Source organism: Vidua macroura, chromosome 23, assembly GCF_024509145.1.
Source record: "Vidua macroura isolate BioBank_ID:100142 chromosome 23, ASM2450914v1, whole genome shotgun sequence".
NCBI classification, from domain to species: domain Eukaryota; kingdom Metazoa; phylum Chordata; class Aves; order Passeriformes; family Viduidae; genus Vidua; species Vidua macroura.
In genome coordinates, this window is record NC_071593.1 from 1,263,051 (window position 1) to 1,280,575 (window position 17,525).

Consider the following 17,525-nt stretch of genomic DNA (forward strand, 5'->3'; position numbering starts at 1 on the left):
CTCCCTCTGGCTGCATCGCTGGACAGATGCTGTGCTGCTTGTGCAGGGGTGAGGCCTGGCCCATTAATCTGTACTCAGAGAGGCTGGCAGCTGGATTAGTGCTTCAGATGCTCTTAACATCTGCAGCTGCAGGACAGCCCCAAATTCCTCAGCTGGAAGCCGGAGGTAGCAGCAAGGCTGGTAAGAGCTCTTTTTGTGGGGCTGGGGATTGAATTGCAGCTGCCAGGTAGATGGATGAGGGAGATTTTATGGCAGATTTTGTGGGAAAGGTGGTGGTGGTGCTCTTATCCTGGCACTTCCAATCCTGTCATGCAGTCCCTTGGCTGTGGGTGTGATTCCCAAGCATAAGGGGGTGTTCTTGGCTGTGTAGAGGGAACAAGGCAAACGAGCCTTGCAGGGGGCTGGAAGGACCCTGTGGAGAAGCCACAGTGAAAATGTGTCAGCCCTGAAGGTCTCAAAGATTCAATTTATTGTGTTTGGAGGTGAGGTGAGGATGGTCAAGGGAAATGGGAAGTCCCAGAGCTTGGGAATAAACACGAAATGCTGCCAGACCAGAGGCAGAGAGAAGGAAGATGCTGCTGAGGATTTTTGTGGTTACTGTGGTTTATCTCATGGAATTATTTGGGTTAGAAGGGACCTTTAGGACCACCTCATTCCAATCCCCATGTCCCCCCATATCCCTCATGACCCCAAAGCCAGTCTTGTCCCTGCAGCTCTTCTTACTTGAGCTGGGCTTTGTTACCTCTTTGCTCTGACTGCTTTTTTCCTGCACCAACTCTGTTTTCTTCATCACAGGGGTTATAAGCCCTTTATTTGTGGGGACCAGCAGCACAGGGGATGAGAAGAGCCTCCTGAGCAGCCATGGAGGGGTTACAGCTGCGGGTAAGGATGCCCTCATGCATCTCCCACTATCCTTCAGAGTGCCTGGCAGATAAGGTGGAAGAAATCCCAGCTCCATCTCTGTCCTGTGAGCCTGGAGCTGGGAATGCCTCCCTTGTCTGTCACTGTGGGAGAACTCCAGGAGGCTGTTCAGGATTAAGCCCAGAGAGTGCCTGAGCTCCCGGCTTAGCTCTCCGTGTCCCCTCCCCTTGAGCAGCTCCCCAGGTTGGCTGGAGGCACTCAGGGACTGGCCCTCTCCTGCTTAATCGCCTCCTGTTCCGATGTCAGGAGGAGATGAAGCTGCTATAAATAGCCGGTGAAGCCCTCCTGGTTTCAGCTGTGATTCACACACATGGCACAGAAGCATTAGGAAGAATTAACATCCAATCTCTCAGGCACTTTCCTGTGCAAATGCCATGCTGTCCTTGTCACTTAAGCTCCTTTCCCAGGGGAGATCAGCAGCACTCTCTGGAGGGCCTGGATGGGCCAAATGGATGGGGAAACCCAGAGCAGGACTCCTGGGAAGATAAAGCTGGAGCAGGACTCGTGGGGAGAGAAAGGTGGCTGCTCCAGCCGGTGCCAGAGCAGCGCCTGCCCGTGACACAGAGCTGCCTTTGGGAGATGCCCAGGGCTCCTGCTCTCCCCTGCCCGCGGCTGGGGCTGGCCAGGATGGGGCTGTTGAAGTGCCCACACGCCTGGACGAGGAACAACAGCCTTTGGGACTGAGGCAGCTCCTGGAGGTGGTACGTGAGGGGCTGGGGGTCTTTCTGGCTCTCCCTAATCCCTGCTGAGCTGTGCAACCGTGGTGGGGCAGGACAGTGACCTGGGTAGTCCATTGGGAATCCCCAGTTTTTCTCCCCATCCTAATTTTGCAAAACTCAGGGGGAAAAAATGTATCCTACTGCTAGTCTGTCCCCATGGGAAGCTGTGTGCACTCATTCCTGCAAGTGTTTGCATTCATTTGCATGTGTTTAAATGCTCAGTGTCCCCCTCCCCCTGCCTTGCTGTGTCTGCTGTGAGCTATGACAGTCACAGAGACACAGAGTCAGGGGGAAACCAGAGGAAGGTGAGACCAGACAGGTCCTGGAGTGGGAATTGTGATGAGGGTTTAGAGGGATCTATCCATCTCCTTGCCTGACAGTCTCCCAGGTGCAGGGAAAAAGCGGTATTTTCCCTGAAAAGTAATTTGGAGGGTAGAGCATCTCTTTGGGTGGATGAATTTTTCTCACACTGCAGGTATCTGGTGTCCCCATCAATAAGGGAGAGATCCATATCTCTAGTCCATGGTATTGCCAGGGTTTCTTTGCATTCCCACCGGATCACAGGGCAGAGAAGGAAAAAAAGCTTTTCAGAGCACTCATGATCCACATGAAGTAAAGGGGAGTTTGGACAGAAGGATGAGTTTGGACTAAAAGATGAGCTCAAAGTCGGTATCTTTGTGTCCTCAGTTAGTGGCCCAGGGAGTCTGGAGTTCATGAGATGAGGAATACACCAGAAAATAGTCTCACCTTGTTCTTTGGCACTCAGGAAGCAGGGCTTCTCAGTGAAGCAAGAAAAGAGGCAGAAAAATTGTCAGAGGAACTGAAAATTGGTGGAGGGGTCAATGTTATTAAGATGGGACTAAATCCAAGAAAGGCACCCATGAGCACTCCAGGTCAGAGGGCCCTGTCCCACTCCTTGCTGCAGGAAAACAGCTCTGGGTGACATCCCTGAACACACACTGAGCCCTGCCAGTGTGAGGGGATTAAAGAGATCTCAGCACAGGCTTTTCCTTAGGTGACGGAATCACCTGCGTGCTAAGGCCCTGAAGGAAGTTGGTTTATCCAAACAAAAGTGGGATTGACTTCAGGATGGAATTCCCATATTTAGAAACAAGTCTGGAACAGGGACCTGGAGCGCTTGGGCAGGCTCAGGTGTGAGTGGGTCTGCAGGCATCTGCACAGTCTTAAGCCATCCTTGAATTTTAATTATGTTATGGAAAAACCTGACATAAGCTGCTTTCAGAAATTCCCTATAGGAATGCCTGACCAGGCTGAAGGTTTTCAGGAAAAATTATTATTTCTGTTATTATGCAGAAGGTGGAACCGCAGCTCAGGGTTCCAGTGAAGGCTGGAAAACCCAGCTGGATCCACAGAACCATGTGCAATTCTGGGAGAGGCGCTGCAGATTCCCTGGCTGTGAGTGACAAGGCTCAGTTGATTTGCAGAAACTTTTTGCATGAACTATCCTGTATCTCAAAAACAGAGGGGGAAAAAAGGCTATGTGGAAATCTAAAGGGAATATTTCAATCTGTCTATCCTACAAGTGAGTCCAGACAACCTGAAACAGCATAGAAATGTGGAGCATATTGGATGCAAATGGCAGGCCATATGTTTTATAACATTAATTGCCAAACTTTCAAAAGCACCCTCCTGACCTCCTGCAGGCAGTGAAGGAGCACAGCTCAGGCTCAGGCACCTCCTCATTTGTCATCTGTTCCTTGTTTTTCTTCAACATTGATCTGGTTGTCTCACCAACCTGGATGGTCTCCAGTGTTGTGAGAGCTGCACACACTCAAATATCAGGCAGTTTTCCAAAACATGGCATCTGTAAATGCCAAGCTTACAGATGGTACGTGATAGAATGGGATTTACAGGCACAACAGAGAAGGGTAAGGGCAGCACAGAGTGAAAAATTCCATCATTCATCTAGAAAAGCTGGATCTGCTCAGATGGTCTGACTGGTGGCTGCCATGAACAGATGCTGGACTCTGGAAAAAGGGGCTGGAAAGATATCCAGGAATAAGTCATGGTGATTGAGAAGAGAGGAAGTGAGAGCTGTAACTGAGACTGCTGCCAGGCTGGGATGATGAGCTTCACCTGCAGCAAGGGGAGAAGGCAGAAGGAGTGGTTGGTGTTCCAGAAGAACCAACAAGGGGAGGAGAGTTAATGGCTCACAGAGCTCACTGAAAGCCAGGAAGTAATTTCTGGTTCCAGTTACCCCAACATGGGCTGGTCTATCCTGCCCTGGTGCAGCAATGGTACTGAAAATATCCCAGAATAGTTTGGGTTGAAGAGACCTTAAAGCTCGTCCCATTCCACGCCCTGCCATGGGCAGGGACACTTCCACCAGACCAGGTGAGTGCTGTCCCTGCAGCAGCTTTGTTCTGCAGCACAGGGGCCTCTCTCCCAGCTGACACACCCAGGTGTTTTCTCTCTCTCCTAGCATATTCCTTTTCCATTCCCAGCAGGCACCCTGCAGCCGGAGCTTCCTCAAGCTCACTGCCATGGAGGTGAAGTGGATCCATGTCTTGGTCGTCTTCCTCTTCCTGCTGTCCGTGGCTATGACCGGCTGCTTCCTGTGGCAGTACAGCCTCCCCAAAGTGGAGCCCAGTGAGTAGGGACTTTGGCCTTGGTCATGGTGTGGCACAGAGATTTGGAAGACTAATAAAAGCTTCCTTCCCATTTCTCCACAAAGAGCATGTTCCCCAGCACAGTTTTCCCCAGAGAGCAATAAAGCAAGGCCACAGAGGAGGTGAAGGCTGACTTGACGGAGGCACCACATCACTCTGCTGGTGTCCAAAGAAGCTCCATCACTCCTGGCCTAGCATTGGATAACTGCTAAGGAGGCATTTTATTTTAGATTCCTTATCTTTTTTTCCCCTATTATTGTTCCAGTTAGTTACTCCAGTTTAGAAACAGGTTTTTTAATACCTTACCATCTGCTTCAGCTTCAGGGTTTGCTCTCTTTCCTATTCCCCAAATCTTTGCCCTGGATTAAGCCTCCTGGTTCACACTAGAATTCATGGAATCACAGAATCATAGAATGGTTTGTGCTGTACGGACCTCAAAGCCCATTCTGTTCCACCCCTGCCATGGGCAGGGACACCTTCCACTATCCCAGGTTACTCCAAGCCCCATCCAACCTGGCCTTGGACACTGCCAAGGAAGGGGCAGCCACAGCTGCTCTGGGCACCCTGTGCCAGGGCCTCAGCATCCCCCCTCACAGCCAAGAATTCCTTCCCAATATCCCACCTATTCCTGCCCTCTGTCAGTGGGAAGCCATTCCCCTTTGTCCCTGTCACTCTATCTCTTGTCCCAAGTCTCTCTCCAGCTCTCCTGGAGTCCCTTTAGGCCCTGGGAAGGACTCTAAAGTCTCCCTGGATCCTTCTCTTCTCCAGGAGACCACCCCCAGTTCTCCCAGCCTGGCTCCAGAGGGGCTCCAGCCCGTGCAGCATCTCTGTGGCCTCCTCTGTTGATTAAAGGAAACTCAGCCAATCCACTCAAGGCACTGCATGCACAAGGATTAAATATACACAGTGTCAATGGATCAGAGTTTTAAGTAGCTGAAAGGTGGCATAAAATCTACGATGAATGTGCTGGAAGTATGTCAGAGACCAGGGTCTGAAAAGGTTTCAAACCCCACATTTTTATCTGCGTGCTAGGCTGCCTGTAGGCTGTGTGTATCCATGCCTGTCCATCTCCAAGATTTCCTAGTGCCATTTCTCTCCTCATCCCAACTTCTGATGCTTCATGTTGACCTGGCAAGCAAGAAGATGGCGTTTTGTCCCCAGCTGACAGAGCAGGGTAGCTGTGTTTATGAACACCTTGGGATCAGCTGGGAAAACAGTGCCTCCAAGTAAGGGAGTTCCCATCTCTCTCAAAGTTTAAAGATCTTTGCTGGCCACAAAAATTTAAGCTGTGGGACATGGATGATGCAGCTGATTCAGGAGACAGCTAATGGAGTGGGTGTGTTGTTAGTGCTGGATTTCAGGTGGCCCTCACAGGTCATTCCTGGCCCCATTTCTGAGGTTATGATACAGAGATGACTCTTTGTCATTGTTGTCCTGAACCCCAGCTCAGACTTTCCTTTAGACATGGGCACGCCCTTCCAGGGGGCTAAACCCACTGCCAGGCACCCCAGAGTCTTCTGCAGCCCCAGTTCTTTACTCTCCCAGGCTGCAGAGTTTGTTGAAGTACATCCTGTGTCCATCCCATGTTGGAATAAGCAATTACAGAGCACAGTGCCCCCGTCAGCCCTGTTTCACATCAGACAGAAATCATTCAGCATTGTCCCTTCCCTATGCAGAAATTTCCCTTAAGCCAGTGCAAGCAAGAAAGCTCGTGGTGGCTGCTGGGTGAGGTTCAGGCTTGCCCATGTGTCTGCTGAGGTCACCTGTGTCACCCTAAACTGTTTTCCAGATCCATCCTTGATGGAGGTGAGGTCAGAGTCTGTGCAAATGTGTCCCCGCTATCCTGAGCCGGTGCCACTGGACCACCCTCTCCCCATCCTGAAGGAAGCACTGGAGAAGGTCTGTGGGGAGGAGGGACCAGAGGGACACACAGCTCTTGGCTGCTGTTCTCCAGGGGTACAGGGGAGATGATGGATTTTGCCACTGAACACCCTGAGGAAGGAGGTGGGGAATTAAGGAGGGGGAGAACACGCAAAGCTAGAAATGGATGTGTAAAGTCCTTCAGTAAACAGGTCAGTGAGCAGTTCTCTTGCCCAGAGGGTGAGCTGGGATGGACAAACACCATCACTTGTCCATCAGAAGGTATGGTGAGCTTCCACCAGCAGAAAATAATGGCTCTTTGCATCTGGTCCACTATTAGACAGCTCTCATGTCCTGGAGAGTACCTGGCTCAGGTGTTCTCTGGTTCCAATTCATCAGCCAGTGCCAAATTTTCTTTTCGTTGGCTTTCCCCACACCCCTGTTTAAAAATTTAAAAGATGCTTGTACATAACTCCAGGGAAGGGAGTGGAGAGGAAAGGAAGGGGGAAGGGGAAGGGAAAAAGATCTGTATCTGTCTGGAAGAGGCTGTGATACACTGTCATTATATCCTCAGTATGAGATGAATCTGACATTTTAGCACTGCCTGATCTTCTGGCAGGCTCCATGTGCTCTGAGGAAACTGCAGCATTGCTCTGACTGTCTGGGCCATAAGGCTAGTCATGTTCTGACAGGACATTCCCTATTTTTAGCCCCTATCACGTGCTCTCTCACTTGTCTCCTTCTCCCAAGTAGAGGGCAATCAGCAGTGTAAACAATACACAACGTGCAAGTGAATCAGGGTGAAAAAAAAATTCATAGAGTGAAAAAATTATATTTTCTGTTATATTTTATATTACTTCTCTAAAAATCCCTTCTATTTTATTTGCCTTTTTGTCTGCCTTAAGGCACTGAGCAAATGTTTCTACAGGAACATCCACCAAAGCCCTGAGGTCCTGCTGCTGAGAGCTCAGGTTCAGGTTTGGGCAGTTTCCCTGCACACACATGGCTTTTTCCACACTGCATTTCAATTCCCATCACTTCACATCCACTTTTATGAAGTCTCTGCCTGTCTGCAGGTCCAGGCAGGTCTAAAGGTCAGACTCTGAGAAAAGGAGGACCATGATTATTGACATGAATCTTAGAGTGACATGGCTTGGAAGAGACTTTAAAGCTCATCCAGTGCCCCTCCCTGCCATGGGCAGAGACACCTTCCACTGTCCCAGGGTACTCTAAGCCCTGTCCATCATGACCGTGGACACTGCCAGGGATCCAGGAACAGCCACAGCTGCTCTGGGCAGCCTGTGCCAGCCTCGCAGGGAAGGATTCCTTCCCAATATCCCATCTAACCCTGCCCTCTGGCTGTGGGAAGCCATTCCCCCTTGTCCTGGCACTCCATCCCTTGTCCAAAGTCCCTTTTCATGATCTCCATGTGACAGCCTGGTCAGAGAGAGAATGCCAGATAAGCTTTCCCAGGAATTGTTCTGGGGAGTTTAAGAAGGCTAAGACAAAGAATTATAAAGAGTCTTTGCAGCTGGTGTTTTGAACAGTTGTTTCTCATAATATGGTTACCGAAGGGTGGTTTCTTAATTAGCCAATGGTGACGGTGTTTTGATTCAATGACCAATCAGGTCCATCTGTATCGGAACCGTGTATAAAAAGAATGGGTTTCCTAATAAATTGGATTATTAGCTCCTGATCACGTATGGAGTATGTGTCGCCTATCCTTCCCATTCCTGACTCAACAGTGACATCCACAAGACCAGACCCTTCTCAGGATGTGCTGGGGCAGCAGATTACACATCTACAGATGTACCTGATAGGCCACTGGTCCATGGGGAGGGAGAGCAAAGGACCCTGACAGAAGGGCTGGGCGCCAGCTGGATGTTTCCACTTGTTGCACTCAGTGCACTTCCCCCGGCCATTCACTGAAGACATCCCAAGGACATGACTCATTTTGGCTTTTCTTGCCCCAAATGCTGGGTCTTAACCATGGTGTGCAAAAAAAAAACCCTGTGCCTGAAAATGAAAATTACATGTGCAAGATGATTACACAGCTTTGAAAAAGTCCCAGAAGGGCAAGATTAATGCATTCTGCTTGCAGGAGGTGGGTGGTGCAGATCTGAGGAGTTCTGTACAGCTCGATGAAGAGTTTTGCACAGCCCTGGCACAACAGGGAGCCAGGAGCAATCACAGCTCTTCAGTTGCTCAGAGCTGTTTCTCAGGTTGTGGTTTAAACAGGACCCCAAGCTCCAGGGTGTTTCATGGCATGGGAAGTGTCATGGGATATCTTTTTCTCATACATCTTTGACCCTAAAATACCAGTGCAAAGAGCAGATGTGCAGAATACTAATTAAAAAAGAAATTGCAATTACTACATGTAATTACATGATATTTGGTTTTAATCAGAAATATTACAAGCATAAGCACCATATTTGTCTACACAGTGTAGACGGAAAAAGGACACAGGATAATTCAACTGAAGCAATTTCAGAAGAAACAGAAAAACAGTTAAAATATTTTTTTTTTCCAAAGCACCGTTCATAGGATCATTCTCAAGTGCATGGGAGTAATGAGGGCAGATGATCTAAGCCTTCTATTGCTTGGTACAGACTGGATGCATTGTAAGACTCTTCTTTTGGAAGTTCATGGTTTCCCTTTCTGCCCAGGTGGATCAGATGCTGCGGCAGAAGATGCACAGCTCCGGCCTCCCGGCCATGTCGGCCATCGCCATCTACAACGACACCGTGCTCTGGACGGGCAACTTCGGGAAGAAGAACGCCTCCGACCCTGCCTCGGGGGTGCCCAATGAGTACACCATCTACAGGTGAGACACCTGGCACAGGTGTGAGAGCCAGGAAAGGGCAAACACACCTGTGGAGAGCTGGTACCTGGAATAGAGACGCCATCACAAACTGCAGGTCCATGCTGGAAACTCTGCTGTATTATGCTAGAACTCAGTGAGACAAAGTGAATTCCAGATTGTTATATGCTGGTGGCTTACTGAGTTACTTTGGATTTATTTATGTATTTTTTCATTTAATTCTGACAATATTTTAAATTGGAATAGCAATGACCCTAAAGAACCTGAAAACATACTGTTCCTTACATGGGAATGGCTTCACGTCCAGGGCACAAACCTGAAGACCAAGAGCTGGCACAGATTTGGAAAGCAGAGAGGAGACAGTGCCATGGGATTCAAAAAAATAATAATAAATATCAGTTAAAGAAAAACTGATGTTTGGGATGAATATCTGCAGAACACATAAAGTAGACCCATAAGCTTATTTATTGTTCCAGTGAAGTCAAACTCATACTTGCTGTTATTTTTTAGGTTAAGATAGAATCAAGCTCTTAATGTGTGCTAAAAACCAAAAACCAAGATGAAGGAAATGCTTCCTTCCTCTAAAGATCAATTTTCAGTAAATTGTAACTGTGTTATCTGAGAAAGATGAGCTGCACTCTGACTATAAAGTTTTGTCCTTGGAATGAACAATTTTGGACAGTTTTGGCAGCTGCGATGATCTGTTTTTTCCCCATCTGTATAAAGGTAAAATGACCTCCTGCTGTTTTTCCTCCAGAACCATTGAATGATTTGGGCTGGAAGGGACATCCAAGGTCCAGTTTCAAGCCCCCCACCACAGGCCAGGAGTCAGGTCCACGTTCCTGGGTGGGCTCGAACCACCAACCTTTCGGTTAACAGCCGAACGCGCTGACCGATTGCGCCACAAGGACAGCCTGGATAGACTCAAAAACTGTGGGAATCTGGTATTTAGGGATAGTTTGGTAGTGCTGGGTAAATGGTCCAACTGAATGATCTGAAAGGTCTTTTCCAACCTAAATGATTCTGTGATTTTAACCTTAAAATTCCAATAAACTACTTGAGAGTTTTTATGGTATTTACTAACCAGTAATTTGCAATTTATGTCACTTTATGAATGCTAAGTGAATAGAAAGAGGTCAACAGCCCACTGCACTGCTGGGGACATTCAGAGGTTATGTTGCAGTCTATAAAGATTCAGATTTAAGGATATTAAGTTAAACTTCCTATCTGTATTTTAGCCATTCCCTCTGGAATGAGCAAAGGTATAACATGTAAAATCATGGAGATCTCTTCTTTCCTCTTGATTCATGGGCTTCTTAATGCTAAATTTCTCCAAATGTTTCTTCCCTGACAGAATTGCCAGTGTCTCCAAGATCTTCCCCACCATTATGTTGTACAAGATGTGGGAGGAAGGAAAAGTCACATCCCTTGATGACCCATTGGAGCGCTATGCCCAGAACTTTGTTATTAAGAACCCTCTGGGGAGGTTCAAGGACTCAGAGCAGAGATACACAGCGGACGGCCTGGTGTTTTTGGAAAAAGGCTCGATGCCCCTGAAGCCATCCCTGGTCACCCTGCGCAGAATGGCCAGTCAGCTCTCAGGTGAGGCAGCTCCCTGCGTGTCCCTGGGCCTCTCTGCCCTGGAAGGACACCTCAGAGAGAGCAGACCATATTCCAGGAATAAAAAAAAACCTGCTGGGAGGCTGTTTCCCAGTCTGGACCCTACATGGTGCACTTTCCAGGGATCAGGCAGGGCTCTTGGAAGCAGGGTGTCAGCAACTTCATGGAGTGCTCAAAAGGAACTCTTGTCCAGGACATCTGCCAGGAAAAGGGCTGAGATGAGGAGGTTTTTTCCCCTGCAAGGTGAACACAGATTCCTTTCTCCTCGCTACCATGACCTGAAATCAGGTTCCAATTGCACAGCAGTATTTTGTACTCCAGGCCCGACTGCTCTCATTTTTCTGAGATGTAGAGCTGAGGGTCAAATCTCTTTCCTTTGAATAGAAAGACCTTGATTGCTGAGCTAAATTTAGCTGTCAGTGTGGTTCCTGATCCAGGATTCCTGAACTATTAATAGCTTGGCATTTGCTGTCAGAGAAGTGTTAATCTGCTGCTACCTTCAGAATTGGGAAACTCATACATTAAGGGAGAAGGAGATCGCAAGACTAAGAACTTTACCCTTTCTCTGAAACAAAACTGCTAATACTTGACTGAGGGATTATGAAATGTAATGGCCAAAGAGACTGTGCTGATATCACATGTGGTATTTTGGTCAATCTCTGTAACACTTGCATTTTTCCAGATTGGAATAAAGGCCCTAAAATTAGGACCTAAAATCAAAATAGCATGTCTGCAACTTAAAAGATCTCAGGATGGGGTACAGCATCATCTGAAGCAAGCCAATATGAAAATGAGGGCTCCCCAAAATGGAATGATACTGAAACCTGGAAAGAAGCAGATAAACAACCCAAAATGGCCAGTGGCCACATCCCTGCCCAGCCCCTCTCCCTGCAGACAAGGTGTGACTCCATCCAGCCTGATGTTGTCTGCAGGGGCACCAGTTCTGCCTGGTCCTCTCTGATTCTCATGAGCACCTGAAGCTGCTCTGACTGCTCCTGTCACCCAGGGAGGTGTGACGTGCACCCCAGAAATGTTGTAAGGAGCATAAGTCAAAAGAGTACCTGGTCATGGGATAATTGCTTATACTGTGCAGCCTTCCATTGCTTCCATCACTGTGTCAGATTTGTGCCCCTGCTCAGCTCCTTTTATGGTCCTATTTATTTTTGGATTTTAGAATGTGGCCCAAATTTCCCAGAGCACCCCCAGAGGGCACACCAACCCTTGGACCCTGAAAATTCAGCAGAAGGAGATGTACAGTTTCAAAATCCCAACTGCAAATCAAAGGAACGTTCCGGTTCCACTTTACGTTTGCTGTGTGTCAAACCCCAAAAAGGAATAAGTTCTGCTTAGCACTGGGATCAAAGCCACTGCATGACACATTGTAAAGTGGGTTTCATCTAAATTCTTCCAGTGGAAACTGATCTGTAATAGATCCTCATTATCTGGCCTCTCTGTTGCATATTACAGAAGTAACTCCAAAGGTTTTTCTCCTCAGCACTTGATGGGCCCATTGCTGGAGGGAAGCTCCAGCTTGTTAAGACTGTGATTTTCCAGTCCACACGAATGACAGGATGGGATACGATTGTAAATTATTAACAACGTGCTTGTCACTTCAATTAGCAGCCCATGAGGTAGAAATCAATGACTCTGGATTATATTATGCTCTGGTTTATCATTTCCAATGAACCTCAAGGAGACACTGCACTGCTGTCACAGAGCTGGTGAACTCTCCCACTGCTCCAACATTTTCTTTGCTGCCACTGGGGCAAGTATGTAATGAAGGAGCCCATTGTCCACTGGAAGATGCCAGTGCATCTCTCATCTGGTCGTGCAGCTGCACAAATAACCCCAGAGCAGGGGCAGAATGGTGCTCTCACTCCAGCTCAAATGCCAAATTCAGGCCAGCTGAGAAAAAAAGTGTTGCTGCCACAAAAGAATGGGGCCTCATTCAGCCTTGCCAGGATGCAGGACAAGAGGAAAGGGCGTTAGGTTGCACCAAGGGATGCTTAGATCACATATTAGGAAAGAAATTTTCAGAGGAAGGGTTGTAAAGCATTGGCAAAGATTGCTTGGGGAGCAATCAGTGGAGCCACCATTCTAGGAGGCATTCAAAACATGTGAGGAGTGGCACTTGGGGACATGGGTTAGTGGTGGACAGGACAGTGCTGGGTTTATTGTTGGATTCCATGATCCTGGAGGGCTTTCCAACCTTAGTGAATCCATGATTAAGACATGGTCACTGAGCACATGATTGTGAGTCATTTTTCTGTCAAAAACATACATTTCCCAATTTCCTCCCAAACATCCACATCAAAGCAAGTTGCAAATGGCAGCAAGGATTCCATTCCAAAAGTGATCCAAGTTCTGGCCTGGGCAAGCCACAGATCCTGTGCAGAGGAGCCGGGGTGATTAAAAAAGTACTGAAAAAAAATTTTACGGAATCCATTTTCAGTGAGGAATGAAAAGTGAAAGGAACATGATATTTTCTGCATTTAGAAACCCTGAATAATTAAAAGTGGAATGAAGTTGGTTTTTTCAATATTCAGAAACCCTGAATAAAAATACTTTAGGCCAAGCCTGGAGTTGTCCAGGGAAGTTTAGGCCCTCTGTGGTGAAGTGTGAAGAATGAAATCCTGTTAAAAGGACCTGTTACACACATTTGTAGCCCAGGGAATGCAGTCACGTGGAAATACAGGGATTTCCCAACACCCCATCTGCCCCTCTCTTCCAAACCACTCTTGGGGATCCAGGATAATTTCCATCATTCCTCGAGGTGTTTTCACTGAGATGCAGCAGCCCAGAGTTAATGCTGGGGTTGGACCTATGTAAGCCAGAGTCAGGAGTCTGTGACTTGATGCCATGTGCTGCAGCTCAGCAGGAGCAGGCCCTTGCTGTGTCTCTGGAGCTCTCATGTCCAGCACTGGTGCTTCCATTTTGCCATTGAATCTTGCCTTTGTTCTGTCTTCACCAGAGCCATCATTTCCATGATTTCTCTCTTTCCCGTGGCACAGGTCTGCCCAGGAGGCTGCGATCCACCAGCCTGCTCTGGAAGGGCAACACACAGGACGCCCTCGCGCTGCTCAAAGACGACATCCTGGTGGCCGACCCAGGAACCAGGTCAGATACATTCCTTTAGGAGCTTTTGGTCTGGATGTGTTCTCCACCCTCAGCCCCGTCCCCAGCCTCCATGGCCAGTGGATAAAGGCAGCCATTCCCAAAGAGAGCTTCAGCCATCTCCCCACACGCCTGGCAGAGGCTGGGAAAAAAGACTGTTGGAGGTGTCAGGGTTGGGTTTAGTATTTTAAGCCCAGATGAGCCAAATTAAACTGCTATAGTTCACTTTATGAGCCTTAAATGATGCAGGTTTTCAAAAGTGGAAAGGGACTTTAATTTAAACAGTTTAAATCATCACGGGTTTCAGTTAAAATAATGCCTGTGGTGAGTTGTGTATATCTAAATTATCTAAAAGGTCTATGAATGCTTGTTTCAATTCCAGTAACCCGTTAAAAGTCTGTTACCTGAGTTGCAAACACTCAAAAATATCATGGATTCATAGAATCCCAGACTGATTTGGGTTGGAAGGGACCTTAAAGATCCTCTTTTTCCACCCCTCTGCCATGGGCAGGGATACCTTCCACTATCCCAGGCTGCTCCAAGCCCTGTCCAACCTGGACACTTCCCCACAACCTTCAACAGGATCCAGTGGACAACAGATGAGGGAAAGAATTCAAACTAACTGGGAAGAAACTTCCTAAGACTGCAAAATTGTTTGGTAATTAATTGCAGTCTGAAATATTTTACCCAGGATGGCTGAGGATCTACCACTCACTTGTGTTAGTTCTGTCCCACATCATGTAGGAGGCTACAACAGATATTCCTTAAAGGATTTTAGGATTTTAATACCATCGTCTTCTTTGGTATTTTTACATCTGTATTGTAACTTATCTCCATTGGAATCTTTATTTTATGATCCCCATGAAGATAAATAAGGACATCCCCCCACAGTCTCTCAATGCCTTATTAATTATATGTCGATAGTTTTCACTCTCTCTCCCCATTCCTGGTTATGCTTCCCAGCTAACAGATCATTCTTCCCAAAGGAAGTTCCCATGCACTGCTATAGATGTTTTAACATATTTTTCTATGTTGAAATTCAGCTCCATTTCAGATACAAGGTTTTACATACAGAATGTGCTTATTCTTAGGGTAAGAATATATATGCTCATCATGCTTTTATTCAACTAAATGGGCTGGAAAAGGCTGAAGTGGTACCAAATTTATGATCTAAATAGGTCTCAATGAGATGTGTGGCTTCACACAATTAAAAAAAACCAACAGGGTTGAAAATGTAATGAATTTTGAAAATGTATTTTTAAAAAATGCCCCTTCGTGTTTTCATGCCATTAAACTTTATTCAATTCCAAAGACATAAATCACTTGATGGTTATTAAAGACTGGAGTACTCAAGTTTCTTTAATGATTCCACATTGCTGGATGCTGCTTTGTGGGCTTTTAAGTGCTCTTTAAGTGCTTTTACCATCTTAAGGTAGCTTAGGTATCTAAGTGATTCGGAGTGGCAAATCTCCGAAGAAGTTTACCCAGGATTTTGAGACCTTTAAGGTGAGCACCTGGAACTCTCCATGCTGCTCTTAAAAAGAATGGTTGGTGAATAATTATAAACAGCAAGTCAGGTTATGCAAATATAGAGGAGTTATTTCTCTTCCATCTTCAGCTCTCTCTGTATATCAGGGTTAAATAGCTCTGTTGATGTTTCTGTAAAACATTTCTCTTTCTTGATTTAACAAATCATGGCAACAACATGCAGCTTTTCTCTGTCTCCCCTTCGTCTGCCATTCCATAAAATGTGAATTCTTCCTTAAAGAAGAGAGACCCAGCCACTGATTTTGCATATCACCAATGAGCAGCTGATCCCAATATATTCCTCTTCCTTCCAGGTGCCACTACAGCAACCTGGCCTTCTCCCTGATGGCCCACGTGCTGGCTGACCACGCAGCCGATGGGCAGTACCAGCGCTGGATCTCGGAGAACATCCTGGACCGCCTGGGCATGGAGGACACAGGCTTTGACATCACGGCACCCATCCGCTCCCAGATGGCTGTGGGCTTCTATGGCAGCCAGCAGCCAGCCCCGCTCTACGACCTGGGCTGGTACCGGCCCTCTGGCCAGATGTACTCCACGGCTGCCGACCTGGCCAAACTGGCCATGGTCTTCCTGGGCACTTACCACCGCCGGCTGCTCGAGCCCGACACAGTGAAGACAATGCTGACACCCCTGTTCAAGTGCTCCGTGGAATACTTTGCTAACAAGACAGGCACGCCCTGGGAGATTAACGAGCAGTTGGGATATGATGTCATCAGGAAGGATGGGGACCTTGATGGTTACTCAGCAACCTTCTCTCTCATCCCCAAGCTCCGCCTGAGCTTCATTGTGCTGATGGCAGGGCCCAGACCTCAGGGTGGGGACATTGTGACTCAGACGTACGAGTATCTCATCCCTGCCATGGAGACAGCATTCAGAGAGGCTGACAAAAGCTTGGTTCCTCCTCCAAACCCAATCCCTTATGTTGGCTACTACACCTATTCCAACCTAACTTTCTATGAGATCAAAGTTGGAATTGGTGGGGTGCTGCTCATGCAGCAGTTTGGGCCTCATGTGGAAGAGCTGATCCCTGAAAAGTATCGGACAATCAAGCTCCACCACCTGGAAGATCGCGTTTTCCAAGTCGTTTTTGACAAGGAGTTCCCATGTGTTCTGCACCTGGGCTCTGCCTCCATCTCACTGGAGACGCAGAATGGGCAGCTCTTTAACTTCTACCCCTTTGACCGCAAGGGTTTGTCCCCCGGCTTTGACGCCCCGGGGCTGAACACCTACAACGTGGTGCGTGTCCTGCGCAAGCCTGTGTTCTACAGCTAAACATTCCACACTCTTCCCTCCACTCCTGGGAGCTGCCTCCAGATCTGTGTCTTACCAGACTCTCCTGCCTGTGTGGCATTGTGGATGCCATTCAAAAGGGAAGGATAGAGGCAAATGACTCTTTTGCTAAACAAATCCTTCCCACTTTTAAGACTACTTTAATGACTTGTCATTGGCCCCCAGCAGTGCACAACAGGCCAGCTGGCACCTGGGCACACCTGCAGGAAAAAGAAGTGGGAATGTGCTGGACAGATGTGTTTGGATGCCACAAAAAAAAAAAAAGCCGAGCATTGAAGTGCTCCACTCTTATATTGTCTGTTTGATGACCACTGTGGTGATCAACTGCTATCATCAAAGTGCTGAGAGTTCCCTGGGTCTCTCAGAAAATGTATCTTCGTCAGTCCAAGGATTTTTCCAGGGCTTTTCAAGAGCCTGTCTATCACAAACAAGATCCCTTTCCTGAGATTGCCAAAAACATTATGTGCTAAAAAATGGCACCAGTCTGACAACAGGCCCTGCTTGGGATCCCCTGGAAGTGAGAGTCTATTTCTTTCCTGAATCATAAACTTTGAAAAGTGCAGAGCAATGTGGTTCTGTCTTGGCTCCTTGGCTGGTCCTTCAAAGGATGTTGGAGCAGTGTAGAAGCTGAAGGTCACTGCTGGGTGCAGGGGCACAAGAACATAAGGTGGGATGTTCCAGCTGGACTCAGCTCTGTGACGGTCTCAGTATCCAGGAAAGCGTGTGAGCATGGTATGGAAATTCAGGAATGCACAGGAACCTTTCTGTATGTTTTGTGCAGGATGTCTGGAAGCAAACATACCCACTGGGAATGAGGATCTGAGGGAAAGTGCATCAGCCTGGGGAGCACCACCTTGGTGACAGTGTCCCTGCACCTACAGAGCCACTGGTGCGTTTCGTTATCCCTTCTGTGCCCATGCCATGCCAAGGCAGACAGGACAGGGGATATGGGTCACACCAACCTCAGGCAGTGCTCCAGGTGTGGGGCAGAGTGCCTGAACT

At 47.6% G+C, this 17,525-nt stretch overlaps 1 protein-coding gene and 1 non-coding gene across 2 annotated transcripts; one reads left to right on the forward strand and one right to left on the reverse strand.

Annotated features, from left to right (window-relative positions):
* Positions 1-838: 838 nt before the first annotated feature.
* LACTBL1 (lactamase beta like 1) lies at positions 839-17,049 on the forward strand. Its single transcript, XM_053997631.1, has 7 exons — positions 839-882; positions 4,106-4,250; positions 6,060-6,169; positions 8,797-8,954; positions 10,306-10,553; positions 13,583-13,688; positions 15,527-17,049. The coding sequence occupies exons 1-7, from the start codon at positions 862-864 to the stop codon at positions 16,503-16,505; spliced, it is 1,767 nt and encodes a 588-aa protein (XP_053853606.1). The 5' UTR covers positions 839-861; the 3' UTR covers positions 16,506-17,049.
* Positions 9,789-9,862, reverse strand: TRNAN-GUU (transfer RNA asparagine (anticodon GUU)). Its single transcript has one exon. It is a non-coding gene; the product is annotated as a tRNA-Asn (tRNA).
* Positions 17,050-17,525: the final 476 nt, after the last annotated feature.

Bases quoted from the DNA above. Each gene is read 5' to 3' on its own strand.
- LACTBL1 (XM_053997631.1), top strand. From the start codon at position 862: ATGGAGGGGTTACAGCTGCGG. The intron at 8,955-10,305 runs GTGAGACACCTG...CTTCCCTGACAG, and splicing joins AATGAGTACACCATCTACAG to AATTGCCAGTGTCTCCAAGA. The intron at 13,689-15,526 runs GTCAGATACATT...TCTTCCTTCCAG, and splicing joins GTGGCCGACCCAGGAACCAG to GTGCCACTACAGCAACCTGG.